Here is a 17,769-nt window from a genome sequence, read left to right on the forward strand (position 1 = left end):
ATCAGAAGCCATCGGTCTGTGACCTATTTAAGGCCAGGCAGGGTGCTGCCACCCAGCCTCCCTGTCCCCCAGCGCATGAACGCTTCCCCACGGGCAAAGGGGAAAACCCCAAAGAGTAACAAACCCTCTCAGCGACGGGGTTAAGTACCAAAGCTCAGGGGGCACGGTCGTGTCCATCGAGAAGCACGTAAAAAATCAACCAGTTTGCCCCATTTTTCTTTTTTAAGACTGCTAACACTTTTCTGATTGGGAATAAACGGCAGAGAACCAAGTTCATCCCAAGTTGGTCCGGTGTAGGTCCAGGAAAATTAATGGCAGAGCTGATTGGGGATAACTCATGAAGATTTATAGATGATGAATTAACATTAATGAACTTACAGCTCTTCTGTAAGAGTAGCTGGGGTGGTTTTTTTAATCAAACATGTAATTAGGTTTGTTTGACAGTTGTTCAGGCACAAGACTTTCCGACTGTTGTGCAGCCACGTTTATCATTTATAAATCTGCACCATACGATCGTCAGGACAGAATAAATAGCTTAAGGGCTGCTGACAAACCCTAGAGGTAATTAACAGGGGTCATTAACTTGGGCCCACACTCAGAGCATCTCATTGTGGGCTGAGACAAGGGACAGAGACTGGCCCACAGCGCGCGAGACGCAGCGCAGGGACCGAGGCCGTTTGCAGGAGAAGGGTTTGGCTGTATGCAGCACCAAGTGCTAGAACTAGAAAGCGTTATTTTTTATCCCCTCTCCATTTCCAGTCTTCAAGGAAGTCTTTGAATTCTTCCCAAGATAAAATAGAATAGGTTTAAGGGTCCTGCTCCTCGACTGCAGGGAGCTCGTTGTGCTTTTCCAAGAGAAGCGCCCGTGAGCAGGAGGCCAGAGCTGCTCGGCTGAACCAGGGCTCTGGCAGCTCCAAACAGGACGTTTTCAAATTATTTCTCATTTCTTTCTTCCACGCTGGTCAAGGCCACCCATCTTCCTCCACGCCTGGGATGTATTTCCACCTAAAGCTTCCCTCCGACGTCTTCACGCCGAGCTCTCCGTGGCACCCGGACTCGTTAAGGCACCTCCTATTATTTTTTTTCCCCTTCTCGCTAACCCCACCAGGCCACTGTGCCTAAAACCCAGGACTACTGAGGCAAAAATCAGTAACCTACCGGCTGGTAGTTGATGGCTGGATTCATGCTTGGAGTTGTAGTGCGGATGAGGCCAGGTTTAGGAGGAACCCGCTGCCCTTGTAACTGGGCAGGGTTCGGAGCAATCACACGCTGTGACATAAGCATATGGGGCAGAGTCGTGTTTGTGGCAGACCTAATGACACTGTGACCCTGCCGAGAAAGGACACAAGAAATAAATTTTAAAAGAAAAAAAAAAAAAAAAGGGCTTGAGGAAAACCAGAATTTTTAGTTCTCTGTACAGGTTCTGCAACAGCAGAGCGTTTCCACTTATCTGTAATTCCAGTTAACTTCTAACACAAGACACAGCTCAAAGAACTTAACTTTTCCTCTAATTGTCCTTTATTTTAAATAATCACCGGCATTTTGCCTGAAGGGAGGATGTAGAGAGGCTGGAATTGCACCTGAGTCGTAATCAACGCTTCCCAGGAGCCAACTGCCCATCCCAGACCTCCAGGATCGAGAGGTCGGGATGTTTCGGAAGGTCATTTTCAAGATGCACATTTGTTATCTTTGCATGAAAAACGAGCCCTCAATTTGATCAATATGGAAAAACGCAAGGGGGAGGGAAAAAAAAAAAGAAAAAAAAAAAAAGGAAGGATTAAAATAAATAAATAAATAAAATCAGGAGGCTGTTTGCCAGCTGCACAGAGCTATTAAAACCAGAATTCACACCGGTGCCGGGAGTTCAAAGCGAAACAGTTAGAAGAGTCCTGACGAAGAGGGAGATGGGTGTTTGCCTCTGGTGCAGGAATGCAGAGGCGTGTTACAAACCTCAATCCCAGGCAGTCAGAAACATGATACCAGGATTGGAAAAGACCTGAGCGCAGGGCTTGACCTGCCCAGGCTTCTCCTAAGGCTCAGCTCACCGCAAGGTCTTGGTGGCTCCGAGCGCCGCCAGAGCGGCTCCAAGGGGGGACGACAGGTGAAAGGGCTCCGTTTTTTTCATCAGAGATCATCTTAAAACATTCAACACCTTCTGTCTGACAACCTTTTTCTCCCCCCTCTCCTCCTTTTTTTTTTTTTTCAGCTCGTTCTAGATGAGGTTCTTCGCTGTCACACATAAGAAAAGCCTCACAAAGACTGTGCAAACAATGCATTTCCTCTTCTCCTAAAGCCCGTTTCCTTTACCAGCCCGATCCCACTGCGAAGCCACAATAGACTTGACCCCGAATCGTTGCCATAGCAAAGAAAACAAATGCCACAAACAAAGGAGATGGTTAATGGAGGGAGTAAATGATCAGCAAGTCTGAAATGAAAGTCTTTTGGCACAAGGAGAACGCGAGAGGCAGGCAGAGCCGCTGGAGGATCACCTCCATCCCCGTCCCGTGCCCCGTCCTCCCAGCATCTGGGCTCACAGCTGCATCGCTGGGACTTTATTCCAACCTCTTATCAAAGGAATGGAACCAACAGCCTCCTGCGGAAAGGACAAAGTCCATTTCCTGAGGCTACAGAGCTCGGGGAAGGGGTGAGAGCGTGCGCCAAGGTGGTGGGAGACCCCAAGCCCCGCAGCAGAGCTTGGAGCAAACCCCCAGGAGAGAAACCCCCGTGGCCTGGCAGCATCAACACCCCGCGGGCCACGCGCCCTCCTGCCAGCGAGCTCATTCCCTTGGCTCCTTGTTTACCCCTGCAACATTAAACAACCTTCTCTTCTAGAATCCGAATTCTTCCAGCACACCAGCAGAAAGGCAGCCCTGTCAGGCTGCACCCTGTCCTGCCTACAGCGCCTTCCCAAAGAAGGTAAACCCCTCAATTCCCTGTTTCATTCGCGTTTTTCTTCACCCTCTTCCTCTGCCCGTTCTGCTCCGTTGCAAACAGCCTCTCTTCTGCCCAGGCACTCCTGTGGGTAAGTGTAAATGAGCAGTCTTCTCCCTGCAAGCCTCAGAACTTGTGTTGCCCAAAGCAGCAGACAACTTTCTTCAAGGCCATCACATCTAAATTCAGCTCCTTCTTCCACCAAACGACCTGAATCATCAGCTGGACTAACCTCCAGACCTCCCCGCTGAAAAACCCACCACGTCTAAAGCAGCAGAGCACTGAGACCTCCTCCTGGAAAAAGCCTCTCGCTCGGGCAGAGACAAACACACAGAGTTTGCACCAAACAAAATTCACAGAATCACGGAATCAGCTAGGTTGGAAAGGACCATGAAGATCATCCAGTCCCACTGTTAATCCAGCACTGACCGTTCCCAACTGCCCCAGATCCCTCAGCGCTGGCTCAGCCCGACTCTTCAACCCCCCCAGGGATCCCGGGGACTCCCCCCTGCCCTGGGCAGCCCATTCCAACGCCCAACAGCCCCTTCTGCACAGAAATCCTTCCTCAGAGCCAGCCTGACCCTGCCCTGGGCAGCTTGAGGCCATTCCCTCGGGGCCTGGCGCTGGGGCCTTGGCTCCAGAGACTCACCCCCCCTCTCTGCCCCCTCCTGGCAGGGAGTTGCAGAGGGCCAGGAGGTCTCCCCTCAGCCTCCTCTTCTCCAGACTGAACCCCCCCAGTTCCCCCAGCCGCTCCCCAGCAGACCTGTGCTCCAGACCCTGCCCCAGCTCCGTTGCCCTTCTCTGGCCACGCTCGAGTCATTCAATGGCCTTTTTGGGGTGAGGGGCCCAAATTATAGTCTTTTGCACAGAAAATGGGTGACAGGAGGGCTCACCTGTAATGTCCTTAAGTTCTGAGGCTCAACCCCCTGAGCTCCAGGCCTGGAGGGAAGCTTGGACAGTCCCTGCTGTCCCACGTGAGCAGGAGATGGCTGGACAATAGACGCCGCATTCTGGACAACTGGAGTCTAGATTGAGAGAAAACGAGAAGCGGCGTCAGCGGACGGTGCTTGGAAAGGAAATCCATCGACAGCCCCAACGCTGACCAAGCCTCATCGATGCTACATCAAATATTAATACTTCAGAGCTGCCTAGATTTATCTTCTCAGCTGGCCCTGAGGGCAGCACGCCGGGCAGGACGGGCTGTGGATTCACTACAGACACACTTTGGTAAGAAATATCACCAGGGAGGCCCAAAGCGGAGCAAAGGAAGGTCCAAGAGCAGAGCAAGTCTTTGTGTTTGCCCGCTAACAGGCTTCTGCGAGGCCAAGCACCTTCCCCTCATCCCACCCAGCCCCAAACGATGCTTGCTCAGAGCTTCACCTTCTGTACCACGTTCTCCTTTTGCAGCTGACTTTGCCTCAGTTTCTTCAGCAAGACGAGCCTGGCCTCCTCCAGCCGTAGCTCATCCCGAAGCTGCTTGATCAGCTGCTGTCGCTCCTCTATGCTTTTACCCTGCAGAGAGGCAGAAAAATCCGTCAGAACTCACACAGCTGAAACCTGCTGCTTGCGCTTTGGTGGCGGGAGAGCGTGAGAAAGCTTTAAAACAAGCAAAAATTTGTACCACGGATAACCAAGGAGGCAAGACCTGGATCCTTGCGCCCAGAAGTTACCACACTGCTCAGGAACCCCCTTAGCTCCCCAAAAGCAGACACCCCCCCACCCCCTGCAGCAGAACGGCTCTCAGCAGAGCAGCTGCCCGGGATAGCTGAGAACCCCCTTACCTTAAACATTTCAAGATTTGCTGCCTTAAGTCTTTCTTCCATACGAGAGCTGGAACGGGGACTGGATGCCTCATTATCAGAGAGGACAATTATATCTGGTGAAGGGGTTAATCGTCCCCTGTCCTGGTCACTGCGTGACAGAAGGGAATAAAATATAAAATAAAATACTGAGCCACAACACCAAGAGATCAGCAGCAAATCTGGGAGGGGGGACAACCACCCCCTCCACCACGGGTGGGAACCGGGCTGGCGTCAGGACGGGAGCATCCTCCACTCCCAGGAGGGAAAAAGACTCGTTCAAAAACCGTTTTCTTCCCCAGGGTGGGTGGTTTTAAGCACAAGGGAAGCAAACACGTGATGCAAACCCTATCTGCGAGAGGAGCGGCCGGGTGTTAATAATGAACCATATAGTAACTAAATAGGGAGACACGACCGTAGCCAGGTGCTGAGATGAGAGGGGACAGGGAGATAACTCTGGCCTGGTGTTGTTCATACTCACTCGGGAAGGTCACACGATGCTGGAGATGAGAACGGGCTAAGTCTCCCAGTTAACAGAAATGTAAATACTTCATGCCTGTCTCAATACAAATCTATTTTAAAAGGTCACTCCATAAAGGAAAATCTGAATAAATAACCTGTGTAAGAGTCAAAAGATCCAATTGAACCATGACCTAGAAATCAGTAAATGAAAGGAGCAGCCACGACAACAGCCCGTCACCGGGGGGGAGAAAAAAAAAAAAAAAAAAGGAAAAAAAAAAAAAATCAATGCTATAATCCAGCAGTATCCAAGCACCGCACTGTTCACGGTGGCATCACTCGGAGTAAGGAGACACTAATAAAAGCCCTTTGCTATCAACAATTTAACGTAACGGTGCTTGGAGAGCCTTGGAAAAACGCTCAACAGTCCAGCGTGGAGCAGCACGAGCACGGTGGGTCTGAAGGTGCCGGGTGCGCTGTCACAGAGGCAGACTCATGGGAGGGGTGAGGATGCAGGGGGGCAGAAGACACACAGATTATTTTATCCACAATTTTGGGTTTTGAGCACCCAGGAGGAAGCTCCCAGGCTCGGCTGCTCCAAGGAGGGTGGGTCGGGAGGGGATGCTGCCTTGCAGCAGGGTTTTGCCTTCGGCAGCTTCATCCCCCCAACATTCCGGGGGCTTCCGTGGGTGTTTCAGAGCACTCGTGCTGCTTGTGCCCTTTCTCCAGCTGCTGCACCCCCACTCCGAACCCCCTCCACCGTGGAGTTTGCGAGTCGCCGGAGAAACACCCCCAACAGCGCGGCTCCAAAGCATCAAAAAAGAAATCAAAGAAGAAATAAACGCCGTGAAAAGCTCCTGGCTGAGCCCAAAAGCACCAGGACGGGGCTCTGGGGGGTGTTTGTGGGTGCGTTATTTCAGAGCCCTCAACAACCTCTGCGGGGGCCGTCACACGTTCAAGGTGGCACCCGCTGAGCAAGAGACGCCCCGTTCCTGCGGATCCTCTCAGCACCCCACAGATGGGAGCCAAGCCGGGGGTTTTCCAGCTGCTCCCCCCGCTCCGGAGCGGAGAAGGAGGTTCCCCAGGACGCTGGTGGCAGGAGGGTTTCCCGCCGGGGCTCAGTTTGTTGAGGTTCGTTGGGATGAGCTGTGGGGGGATGTGGGGTAGGGGAGAGCTCTGTAGAGTCGGGCTGAGGGTTGGACTCGCTGATCCCGAGGGGCTTTTCCAAGCGGAATGATTCTGGGATTCCGAGGGGTGTCCCAGCAGTGCTGTGAGCAGAGAAGGGCCAGAGCACGGAGCTAAAGTCAGCCCAAGCTGGTCCAAGCAAACCAACCCGCGTCCAAGGAGTTTTATATTTAACTGGCCAAGAGCAAGAGCTGCTTTTGGCTGAGCCTTCACCAGCTCCTGAGCAGCCCCATCACCCTCCCACGGCATTTTATCTGGCTCCTGCTGCGAGCTGCCCAAGGTGCCTATCTCCAAACTATCAGGTAGGGCACGTCTGTACACGACACGGCTCGGGAATAAACACGTCCTCACGCCAAAGCAGGGATCCCAGGTCAGCTCGCAGCCCACCGTTCCCCAAACGGAGTTTGAAATGTCAATAAATACGGTGAGGACCAAGTGTTTGGACAGGAGGGTCCCAGGGAGGCACAAGGCTGCACGTCAGAAATAAAACAAGCTTTGGCAGAGGGGCCCCATCGGTATCACGGACCCCGCGGGCACCAAACCCTTTACTTTGCTGCAAGCCTCTGGCTGTTCTTGCTTTGAGTAACAGCACCTCCAACTCTCGGACTAGAGGGACCGAAAGCAACTGAGTGTTGAGCACAACAGGTTTTCTTGCTCCTCTTGTATCATCAGCCACATCTCAGACACACCCGGAGTGAAAAAGCATCGGATTTGGGTTCAGGACTTTCCTAAACGCAAGCTGTCGTTAGGGTTGCTGGTGATTATTTTGCACAAGCATCCAGATACGTCCGGGCTGTTTTATTTACATTCCGTTGAGAGGGGGGGGAAAAAAAAAAAAAAAAAGCAAAGCCAGCGTCAAAACCAGACAGGGGGAAAACAGGGCCATCTGCAAAGAATTGCTGAATACGTCAGGATTGTTTTATTTATTTTTGTCAAGGGAAGAGCGTAATTACAACAAAACTACTGGAAGAGCAGCTACGCGCAGGAGGCAGGCAGAGGTGAGAAGGCGTGGAGCACATTCCCAAGTAAATTCCAGCTTAGTGACCCCCTTATCATTAGGAAAATTAAACACCCCCGGCCTTGCTTCTCTTCGTAGAGACCTTTTTCGCACTTGGTTATTTCAAAACTCGCAGCAGAATTTTTTTCCACCTCTTTTTAGGGCCGATTTCTCTTCAACCACAGTTAGTGATTGAAGCATCCGCACCCGACGCTGGTACCCAAGTGGATTCCCTGCATCTGGCACAATATTCGAGCTCTCCGCAGCGCCCGCCAGCTCTTCTGGGGGAAGACGATCTGCACAGTAACTTACCCAGAGCCTTGGTTATTCCTACACTTTAACACCTCGAGGGCTTAAACCCACTCGCCCAGTGGCTGAGCATCACCCGTGTTGTCTCACCCTCGGGGCTTTCTGGGAAAAAACTGCACTTTTCGGAGGTGCACCACCCCGATGACGCACTCGGAGCAGGACGCAAGTAAACCCCAGGTACCTACAAAGGGTGTTGCTTGCACCCGAACACTCCCACGAGCACAGGTAAAACCCCGTGGTGCACAATAACAACCTCTCTGCCTCACCGCGCGTAGTTCTTCAGATTTTACAGGAGGCTGAACCAACGGGAGAGGTGACCGGGTAGATTTAAGCCACGTATTTTGTCATTATTTTTTCCTCTAAATCCAGGTGGTTTTCTCCTTCCCACCTCCGGCACTCCAGGTCTGTTCACCTCTTGTGATGCTCTGCAAGCCAGGGTGTGACAGATAACCAAGTGCCCGTGAGGGCATTAATCTTTATATTTACAACACTGACAGCACCCAGACGGGGCCGGCAGCGTTGAGATCCCCTCCAAATCCCCTGTCCATCACCTGCTCACCAGCCCCTGTCAGGGCAGGAGCCCCCCAGAAGTGCAGGCAGCACCCCCACATCATCCAAAAGCCACCACCAACACAAACAGACCCCGATAGGACACGTCAGCAAAGACAAAACAATCTTGGTTTTGCCAAATCACGGTCCCAGTTCCTCGATGAAGAGGGAGAGGACAGACAATGCTGGCAGCACACACCCTGTCCCCAACAGGGCTCACCCTGCCCTCGAAGCAGCCAAACTCCCCGTGGGTCCACACGCAAAGAGGGATGGATCCCGGGGCCCAGGAATGCCGGTCCTGGCGCTGCAGGTGCTCTGGGATCACCCCCCCCTTCACACTTCACCTGCGGATACCCAGTTCCTGAGCAAGGTGCAGTCGTTCATCTGAGGCACCAAGAAAACAGTCACAGACTGGTTTGGGTTGGGAGGGACCTTACAGCCCACCCAGTGCCACCCCCTGCTCCGGGCAGGGCCACCTTCCCCCAGCCCAGGTTGCCCAAAGCCCCGTCCAACGCGGCCTTGAGCCCTGCCAGGGAGGGGGCAGCCCCAGCTGCTCTGGGCAGCCTGTGCCAGGGCCTCACCCCCCTCCCAGGGGAGAATTTCTGCCTCAGATCTCACCTGAATCTCCCCTCTCTCAGGTTAAACCCCTTCCCCCTCGTCCTATCCCTCCCCCCTGATCCAGAGTCCCCCCCCCTTTCCCGCAGCCCCTTTCAGCCCTGGGGGGCCGCTCTAAGGTCTCCCCGGAGCCTTCTCTCCTCCAGCTGAACCCCCCAACTCTCCCAGCCTGTCCTCACAGGGGGGCTCCAGCCCCCCCAGCATCTCCGTGGCCTCCTCTGGCCCCGCTGGAGCAGGTCCGTGTCCTTCTGCTGTTGGTGCCCCAGAGCTGGACCCAGCCCTGCAGGGGGGGCTCAGAGAGCGGAGCAGAGGGGGAGAATCCCCCCCCGTCCCTGTGCCCACCCTGCTCTGGGTGCAGCCCAGCACACGGTTGCATTTTGGGCTGCCAGCACACATCACCGGCCCACGTCCAGCTTTTCATCCATCAAAACACCATGGGAAGGTCTCAGCACTTTTCACCTACTGAAAACAGGACTCCCCCGTCCTGCTCCTCAGCCTGTTTGCCAAGCCTGTGCTGGCTCGGCATCCAAATCAAGACAAAAATCAAAATCGTTAGCGTTTTGTTTCCTTCTCCCTCCCAAGAAAGCTGAAGTAAGAGCAGAGGCAGGATGCACCGGTGCTGCGCAGCACATGGGACGGGCTCTCACGTGCGACCCTCCAACTCCCCCCCGCACCGCCCCGAACCTGGCTGCAGGTGTCGGCTGCGGAAATTGAGTTCCCAGAGTTCGCCGATGATAAAAATCAGGTGCGTAGGGAGAGCACGAGGAACACCATGGCTCCTCCTGGGGAACAGACCCAGCTCCCCAGCACCGACCGCTCGGGCAACTGCTGCTCGTGAGCAGCCTCAGACTCAGCAGGAAACATGTTTTCATCTTCCTCACAGAGGCACCAGCCTGCCCAGGGTCAGGTTTGAGAGCGACTGTCCGTGCCCCCTTGCAGCAGATCTGGCCTCCAGCTAAATAAAGGATTTCTGCTGCCACTTTTGGGGGTGCTAATATAAAATCCTGGCTGGAGGGGACACCCTCCTCCTTCGCACGCACGGGCAGGGTCTGCTCCGCCAGGCACCCGACAGCGTAGCTTGTGATACTAAACGTATGGATGGAGGAAGAAACAAAACGCATCTGGTTTTGGGGTAGAATAAGAAGGGCAGCAGAAGCAGAAACAATGCAAGAAGAGTGCTGAATGCCTTCCAGAGAAACTCTACTGGGAGAGCAGGCACCGCTCCTCGGCGTTCAGCCAAAGGAACCTCGCAGACACCGGGAAGATTCCCCCCGGCCCACAAAACGTCCATTTCATTTCTGACTTGGGTTCTCACATCTGGCAGAGCCCAGGATTAACAACAGGCAAGCTACAGACTCTACAGTCGTTTGACACCTACCTTCTCCTTGCGCTCATATCCACCGGCTCATCGTTAATGTTTTCCTTCCCTGGCCTCCCTGCAGTCCTGCCATCCCCATGGGGCCTAAGGCTCCCATTCAGCTTTTCTTCATAGACTTTCACACCATCCTGTTTCACCGGGAGCTCGTGGGGCACCTCAATCCCCGAGAGGTCTTTTCTCTTCAGCAGTGCCAGCATCTTCAGGCGCTCCATCGCCTCATGTCCCTCCATTTTCAATCTCTTTGCCAGGACATCATCCCGATCATCTGCTTGGTCCAAGCTCCGTTTCAAGAGGTTCAGGCGCAGAGCATCTTCCGTCATTCTGTCCATCCTGCAGGACAGAGGTCGACAGAAGGACACAATCAGTATCAGGGCAAACAGAAAACGGCTGTGGCGGACCCAGCTTAACCCCCCTGGGGCCGGGGGGGGGGACGACCTGGGAGCCCAGCCTCCCCCCTCGGGGAGCACCGACCTCCCACGCGCCTGCATGCGGTGACCTGCCGGCAGCGGTGCTGCACGCTCTTAGTCCCGATCCTAAACCAGCCAGGCGGGGGGAGTTTCCCAAGCAGAAGGAACAGCACGCACCCCAACGGGCGAGAGCACCCTGAAGCCCTTGAGTACAGGGGCACAATCCCTCGTCGGGCGTTAAAGCACCTCCGGCTGCGACTCGGCAAGATTTACTAGAACAGGGAGCCGGGAAACACTCGAGTCATCCAAGGACACGACGAGGGCAGTTTAGCTCCTTCCCTACGTGTGCTCAGCCTGTTACCACGAGGCTTCATTTGCAAGCTTCACACTGCAGACTTCTGGTTTTTGAGGGGACCCAAGGCGTGGCTTGAGCCCCCCGCTATCAGCGTGAATGTCACGGCACGCCAGGTTTGGTAGCGAGCTGCCAAAATACTGAAAATCCCCCCGCTACACGTGGTTTTTCCTGCTCCTTCTAGGCTCCGGGGTGAAGCTGCCCTGTTCGTCGGTGAGGAATGCGAGGCACCTTCTCACTCCAAGGATGAAGGCACACACAGGACCATCCCCACCCACGCTCGCTCTCCATCTTCCCCTGCCTCTCCTCCAGGTGCAGAAATGCCCCGTGGCAAACAGATGCAGTAAAAAGAGGAAGGAGCCACAGAGCCCATCCCAACCCCATCTCTCTGCTCCCAGGCTGATAAGAAATGAGCTACAACAACAACAAAAAAAAACAACAGCCAAGGCAGCTCCACCTGAAAACAAGGAAAGACCAGCTCGGTGAGGTCTTTACCTACCGACACGCAGACCCGGGCTGGGGATGATGACAAACAACCAGGGACTAAGTCAGAATTAGAACGTGGCCGTCTCAAGAACGCCGATAACTTTTCCTGCTCCACAGGCCAGCAGCTCGCAGGGGCTCCTTAACAAGGTCTGTGTGCTCTGAGCTGAAAGATGAGGCCAGAGCAGCCAAATCTTGGGCAACCTCTGCTCCTCCACGCTCGCTTCAGGTGGAGCTGCCTCAACTTGGCTCCAAGTCACTCACGAGATAAAGCTCCACCGAGCCAAATTTCTGCCAGGAGAATGTTGTTCTGGCTCAGTTATAAATCCCCTGTAATTACACGTCTTCCGAAGTACGGCTGTCACACAAGTTCAACTGCAGCACCAAGATGATTTAAAGGGTATGAACCACGCTAGAGAAAACTTGCTCTTAAAAAACGGTTGCAGCCACGGCAGGCAGCAAGAAAACAAATGCAAATCCGCAATGCAATAGGAAAAAAAAGTCTGACCAAGCTTCTGGCACGGTCCAATCTCAAAGAGGCTGCCATGTTCAGAGGGAGCACCTTAGACTTCTTTCTACTTGACAGTCTAGTCTCTCTGCAGGAAAATGCACGTCTGCTGCAACCAAATATAGAAAGGCAAGCACGGGCAAGCCGAGGAAGACACATGAAATGCTGCTCTCCACCCCCACCCCTAAGAAGTGACCCCAGGTTAAATTGAAGCTGTGAGTGGCGGTGGGTTATTTAAGACACCATGGGATAGCGAGAAGCCTCACCGCACCCAGCGCTGCGGTCTGGATCCAGCTGCTGGGAAAGCGCCGAGCTCCAATTAACTCAGCCATGAAAGGGCCTCCATGGCTGCTTCCTCCACTTCATACTCTTGGGAGATGAAAGAAAGCGAGGAGGAGGAGGAGGAGGAGGAGGGAGAAGTCCAGATACCTGGCAGACAAAGGCTGACGCACAAGGAGGGAGCGCAGGCACTTTCTAACCTGTTGTCACCTCGCAGTTTGCTCGAGGACACGTCAAAAAAGCATCCCCAGAGAGTGGTACCCACCCCGACACATGGTCAAGTCATCCTGCAGGTTCCTCCCTCCTGAGAAACCGCTGCGTCCCCACAAAACCAGCTCCGCATGGACACGTAAACTGAACACGTTGCTTCAAAAAAAAAAAAAAAAAAAAACCCAAAAAAACCTCTCAAAACAACACACGCCGAGCACAGGAGAGCTGCTGCCACCTTGACTGATAAGCAATCTGAAGCAATTTCACCGAATTACGTCTTGGTACTCAAAAACCTTGTGCTGCTTCACGCACGTGGATGTTTCACGTCACGTGTTCTGACACCAAGACAAACGCAGCTGTAATACTGCTGGCAAGCAGAAAAAAAAAAAATAAAACAATACTAGAGAGCACGAAGGAGGTTCAGGCTGCCTGAGCTCACAACGGTGGTCTTCTGGCCTTCAGAAAGGTAGCGAGATGGATCCGCGTGAGGAAAACCATCAGGACGTGGTAACAGCGAGCCCGTTTTACAAAGTGTGAAAGGTGACATCTGCACCTCAAGGCGCCACATCCAAAAAAAAAAAAAAAAAGCAACGTACCCAAAGGGAGAGATGCTGGGCTCTGATGAGGTTTCAGGTGGAGCCGTGGTGCTGAAGCACCGCCAGGAAATGTGAGTGGAGTTGTGTGTCTCCTTTAAAGACCCACGGCAGAAGAAATTGCCCGCTACTAAGTGCTGGTCTGGAAGGAAGCTGTAAAGCCCTTGAGGAGGAACGTTATCACCTCGCCCGAGCACAGCCAGCGATGGAGCCAGCGCCCAGCACCACCCAAGCCCAGAAAGCAGAGCCAGCGCCGGTACAAAAGGAGAAGAAACCTTTTGCGTGGCCTCTCTGCAAGACAGAAGATCTCCTCCTGCATCCCCTTCCCTGTAGAAAGCCCAGAGACCTCCCGGTCCCATCACCAAAGTGGTTTCTGGGTGTCCCTCACCCATCTTGCTCCATCACCAGAGCAGTACCACGTCCCCCAGCATCACTGCGATTTCCCAGAGCTGGACCACGAGCAGTTTGTCTTTGGGAAATTAAGAAAACGCCGTCTCAGGACGTGGAAGAGGAACGCACCGGGTAGGAAAATCGAGGTCTTGGCCGACAAACGCCAAGGAAACAACACACCAAGGGCTCGACGGCCGCCAGTCAGCGGGATTCTGGCAGCATCATCCCCGTGCTGCGGGAGGGACGGAGCAGCCCGGGGGTGAATCCCCTGCTCGCAGGGACGCCAGCGGATGGATGGGATCTGAAGGGTTTCAAAATGCCCTCCCCTTTAACGTAAGTGGCTTCGGTACTAGAAACAAATCAAAAGCGCTGTTATCAGAAACAGGGACCACAACTATTTAATCCTTTCAAGAGGAGGCTTTCCAGGCTTGGTAAGGAGCACACGCTTTCAGCCAGATTCAATAAAAATTAAATTAGGCTTCAGATTCTTTATTGAATGGGGCCCTTCAGCGTTAACACTCAGCTGCGAGGAGGGGGAAGGGGAGGGGAAAAACTGCAGCTTTACTGGGAGCCCTGGGAATTTCCAGAGCACCTCGACTGCAAAACTGGGCAAGCCAGGGGAGAGCACTCGACTTTCCCCAAAAAATGAGCAGAAAAGAGCAGGAATTCTTTCAACCGCGAGCTATTCAGAGAGTCTGAAGGTCAGAGTCAGGAACTTCGGTATCAGTCTGCTCTGTGTCACAGTAACCCGAATGAAAAGCAGAGATTAAACCTCTCCGGTTTGACTCGTGAACAAGGACTGGCTGTGGAGCATCTCCTCGTTTATCAGCAATCTGGGATTATAAACTAAGCAAGAGAAGATTTTTTTTTACACCCCCCCCCGCACTGAATTTTAGCCACTTTTCAGAAGAAACCAGCCTCGTTAATCGGACAGCAATAGGGTTAAACGGATGCACGTTGAGCCGTGCACCAGACAATACGGGTGCGCTCGAGTCACACGTGAAGGACGGGAGGCAACGGGCACGACGGCACATCTTCCCCAAACCAGCTCATCCCGGCTCGCCTCCCTCCAGCAAAACGCTCCCGGAGATCTGCCTCATCCCAGGAAGCAGGCTCTCCCTCTCGCTTCCCCTGAGGAGCTTTATTTAAAAAAAAAAAAAAAAAAAATTGAAACAAAATTCTCAAATGGTGGCAAAATCCCCCAGGGGAAAACAAGAGAGCTATAAAACATGTTTTGTTTCTGACTTGATACAGACTGTAATTATCTCCAGTTGCAGCTCTGTAGGTGAGAAAGCTTTCCTGACTACCTAAAAAAAAAAAAAAAAAGCTAAAAAGCTGGTGTCAGTTTAGAGCCAACACTGAGGAGGCTTCCAGGGAGGAGGAGGCCAGAGGAGGAGAGGGGACACCCTGCTTGGCCCCTGCCACGCGGGGCGGGCCAAGAAGAAATGCAGCATCGTCAGCAAGACCAGCCCGGCCGATGTTGAGGAAAAACACCTTCTAGGAATCCCAGCAGAGCTTCTGCAGCCGAACTGGCCAAGACACAGCTCCCCGCAGCGACGGGAGCAGCAGCAATTCCCCGATGGAACACACAAGCCGTGGTCGCTGGGTCCCCCGAAACAGCATCTGCCCGAGACGGCCACCACCCAGGCGAGGTCCCAACCTCCCAACGCCTGCCAGTCCCTGCACCCCGTTCCCAGTTTAAAAGCGCAGCCCCACCAGTTGAAACCAGCGTCACTGGTCTCCAGGCTCATCTCCTTTTTGGGTTCATAACATCGCCACCCCGGCGGACGCCCCCACCGCCACGTCCTGGTGCAGAAACACAGGAGCATCGCAGCACGGTGCCCGGCCCGGCTGCTGCCTTCAGCAGAGTCAGGGCCGCCATCAGCTTCATCACACACTCCTCTAGATGTTCCTTTAGCTTCAGGCGGTTTTACTTCTCCGGTGCTCGAAAGACAGGTTTGCCATTCCCAGACAAACAAAGCAGCAGCCCAATTTTCCATTTATATTTGATACAGCACCCACAAGGAACAACAACCAAAAAAAAAAAAAACCCACCCAACCCAAATCAAAACAACTATTTTAAAAGCTGGAACAAGTGAGTTGGGCAAAAAAAAAAGAATATTATACCGGAGAAACAAGTATATCTAGGGACTAGATATAGCCAGTTCTTAATGTGCAGCTCGTACAGATAAATATCCCTCTGAGATTTACCTGATGAAGGTGGGACCGAGCAACCGAAATTTGGCAGCATCAGCAAGAACTAATTTCAACTCAAGTTTATTCAGGGAAGCCTCAGGAGGTTACAACCCCTTCTCTGTCTTTCTTTTAGGGCTCCTCTGTTGTGTTAACCCACACTTTTGTCTTCCTCGCCTCCTACGCGACCAACCGCATCGTCCAGCCGCTGCTCCCAGCCTCAGACCCTCCAGAACTAATTGATGGGTCGCAATTAAGAGGCTGACACACAGCAAAGCTGAAAGGCAACACAAGATAATGTGCCATCCTACCTGCCCAACCCAGAACCAGCAGTACCCAGAAAAAAAAAATAAAATCTTACAAAAGAAACCAGCAGACACTCAGCAAGACTCCCCTGGAGCCAAGGGGGAAGCTGCAAGCGCAGGAAAAACAGATAGAAATGCTCCGGTTTCTACCTCTGGATGGAATCCAGGCCGGGAGGCGCAACCTACACTTCTCCTTTCTCGCAGGAGTCCGAGGCACCCGAGGTCAAGGCCACGACATCCAGGAGCGAGGCCACTGCAGCCGGAGGCTCCCGCCAGCGCCGGGTCTCGGCCTGGGTCAGCCCAGCCGGGACAAGCTCCGACGCTCCGTCCAGAGCAAAGGCTCCTCTTTTCCTCCGCTCCAGACTCTCTGCACGAGGGATCGCCAATGTGCCATGAGGGATCTCTGAGCCACCTCCTCTCCGGATCAGATAAAACTTTTTTATAGCGTGCTCCAAAATCCTCCTGGCAGTCCTGCTCCTGCCTTCCTGAGCAGCTGTTTACGCTGGCCGCCGTCACGAGCGTCCGAGGCAAGACAAGGCTCTACAACAGATCTCCTCTGACGTTTCTTAAAAGGAAAAAATCTTCCCCCGGCCACGTGGTTCCAGTGAAGGTCTCCCCAGTCCCACCCCGCCCAGTAACAACCAGTTTCCTCACTCATCTCTGGCTCCAGCAGCACACGGAGTTACTACGAGCCGAGCCGCCACACAAGAGGCAGCTGACAGCCCTGGAAGAGCCGAAGCAGCTACCCGGGCTCCTGCCTCCGAGGCAGCACAAAAAGAAAATAAAAAGGACAAACCAGACCCTGCGCCTGCTCTGCTCCTCGCAAAGCCGCTCGTCTCCCGCGGAAGGGAAGGGCGAGGACGCGTCGTGCGCCACGGCCGTGCGGCACCTCCGGGTACCGGTGCGCAGAGCAAAGGGACGTGCTCCGTGTGCAGATCACACGGTTATTTCTGTTCTTGTTTCTCCACCGTCCAGGGAAGACATCACCTTTAGAACCCTGCCTCTACCTGTTGCTTAACGCGACGCAGCTTCGAGGCAACACCGGCTGCCACCAGCCAGCCCGGAGCAGCGGAGGAGGCAGCGCCGGCCCGGCAGGTCCTTCTTGGAGGATGAAGGACCGAAAGCAAATCTTTCAGGCCTTGCCTGAGCGCTCCCCAGGTCACAGCAGCTCCACAAACCCTGTGGGGATGCTCAGCGCTTGCGGTGAGGAGGAGATCGGTGGCGAGGAAGTCACTCGGGGTAGTTCATCTCCAGAAGATTACCTGGGTAGAAAGCCAGGCTGCTCACAACGGCGAGGTACTGACCCCGCTCCACGGCACGGCACGACCATGCCGTGGTCAGGCTCCAGACACCCAAAATTTTACGGGAGCGACAGCGTGCACGTGAGTCTCTGCTGCACAAACGTTTACGGGAGAGAAAATCCTTCCCGTGACGAGCAGGTCACTAAACCAGAGCCCTACGGAGAAAGGAGGGCGGCTCTGTCAGCAGGAAGCCGGTCTGGCTCCGAGGAGGAACGGGACCGCACGGTCCTTCGCAGGTTATCGGCAGAGTTTGGCTGGGGAGCAGCGGGGAGGGACGAGTGCCGGCACCATCGAGAACGGGACGCAGACAGACGGGGCATCTGCGGCAGCTTCAGGAGGCCAGGAGCATCCTAAACGCTCGGAGCAGGGCTATCTTCTAGACAGATTAATTTCCACTCTTCCCAAGCGCAGCGTAAGGCCATCCACACGCTCCGGCAGGCGGGAAGGACGCGGTTCCTCCGGCCTGACAGGGAAGCAGAGACGTGCAGGAGGATCCCCCGCGCCGGCTGGGACGACGGGTCCAGGA

At 54.0% G+C, this 17,769-nt stretch overlaps 1 protein-coding gene across 2 annotated transcripts in view; it reads right to left on the reverse strand.

Annotated features, from left to right (window-relative positions):
• Positions 1-17,769, reverse strand: part of GATAD2B (GATA zinc finger domain containing 2B) — a 42,269-nt gene that overhangs the window by 6,336 nt on the left and 18,164 nt on the right. For both annotated transcript variants that reach the window (XM_074929097.1, XM_074929099.1), the window contains exons 2-6: positions 10,223-10,552; positions 4,713-4,842; positions 4,312-4,443; positions 3,825-3,956; positions 1,159-1,329 (exon numbers count right to left, since the gene is read on the reverse strand). In XM_074929097.1, the coding sequence (XP_074785198.1) occupies positions 1,159-1,329; positions 3,825-3,956; positions 4,312-4,443; positions 4,713-4,842; positions 10,223-10,551 (894 nt within the window). In that variant the 5' untranslated portion in view covers position 10,552. The remainder of the gene's footprint in view (positions 1-1,158; positions 1,330-3,824; positions 3,957-4,311; positions 4,444-4,712; positions 4,843-10,222; positions 10,553-17,769) is intronic.

Source organism: Athene noctua, chromosome 29 (genome assembly GCF_965140245.1).
Source record: "Athene noctua chromosome 29, bAthNoc1.hap1.1, whole genome shotgun sequence".
Lineage (NCBI taxonomy): Eukaryota > Metazoa > Chordata > Aves > Strigiformes > Strigidae > Athene > Athene noctua.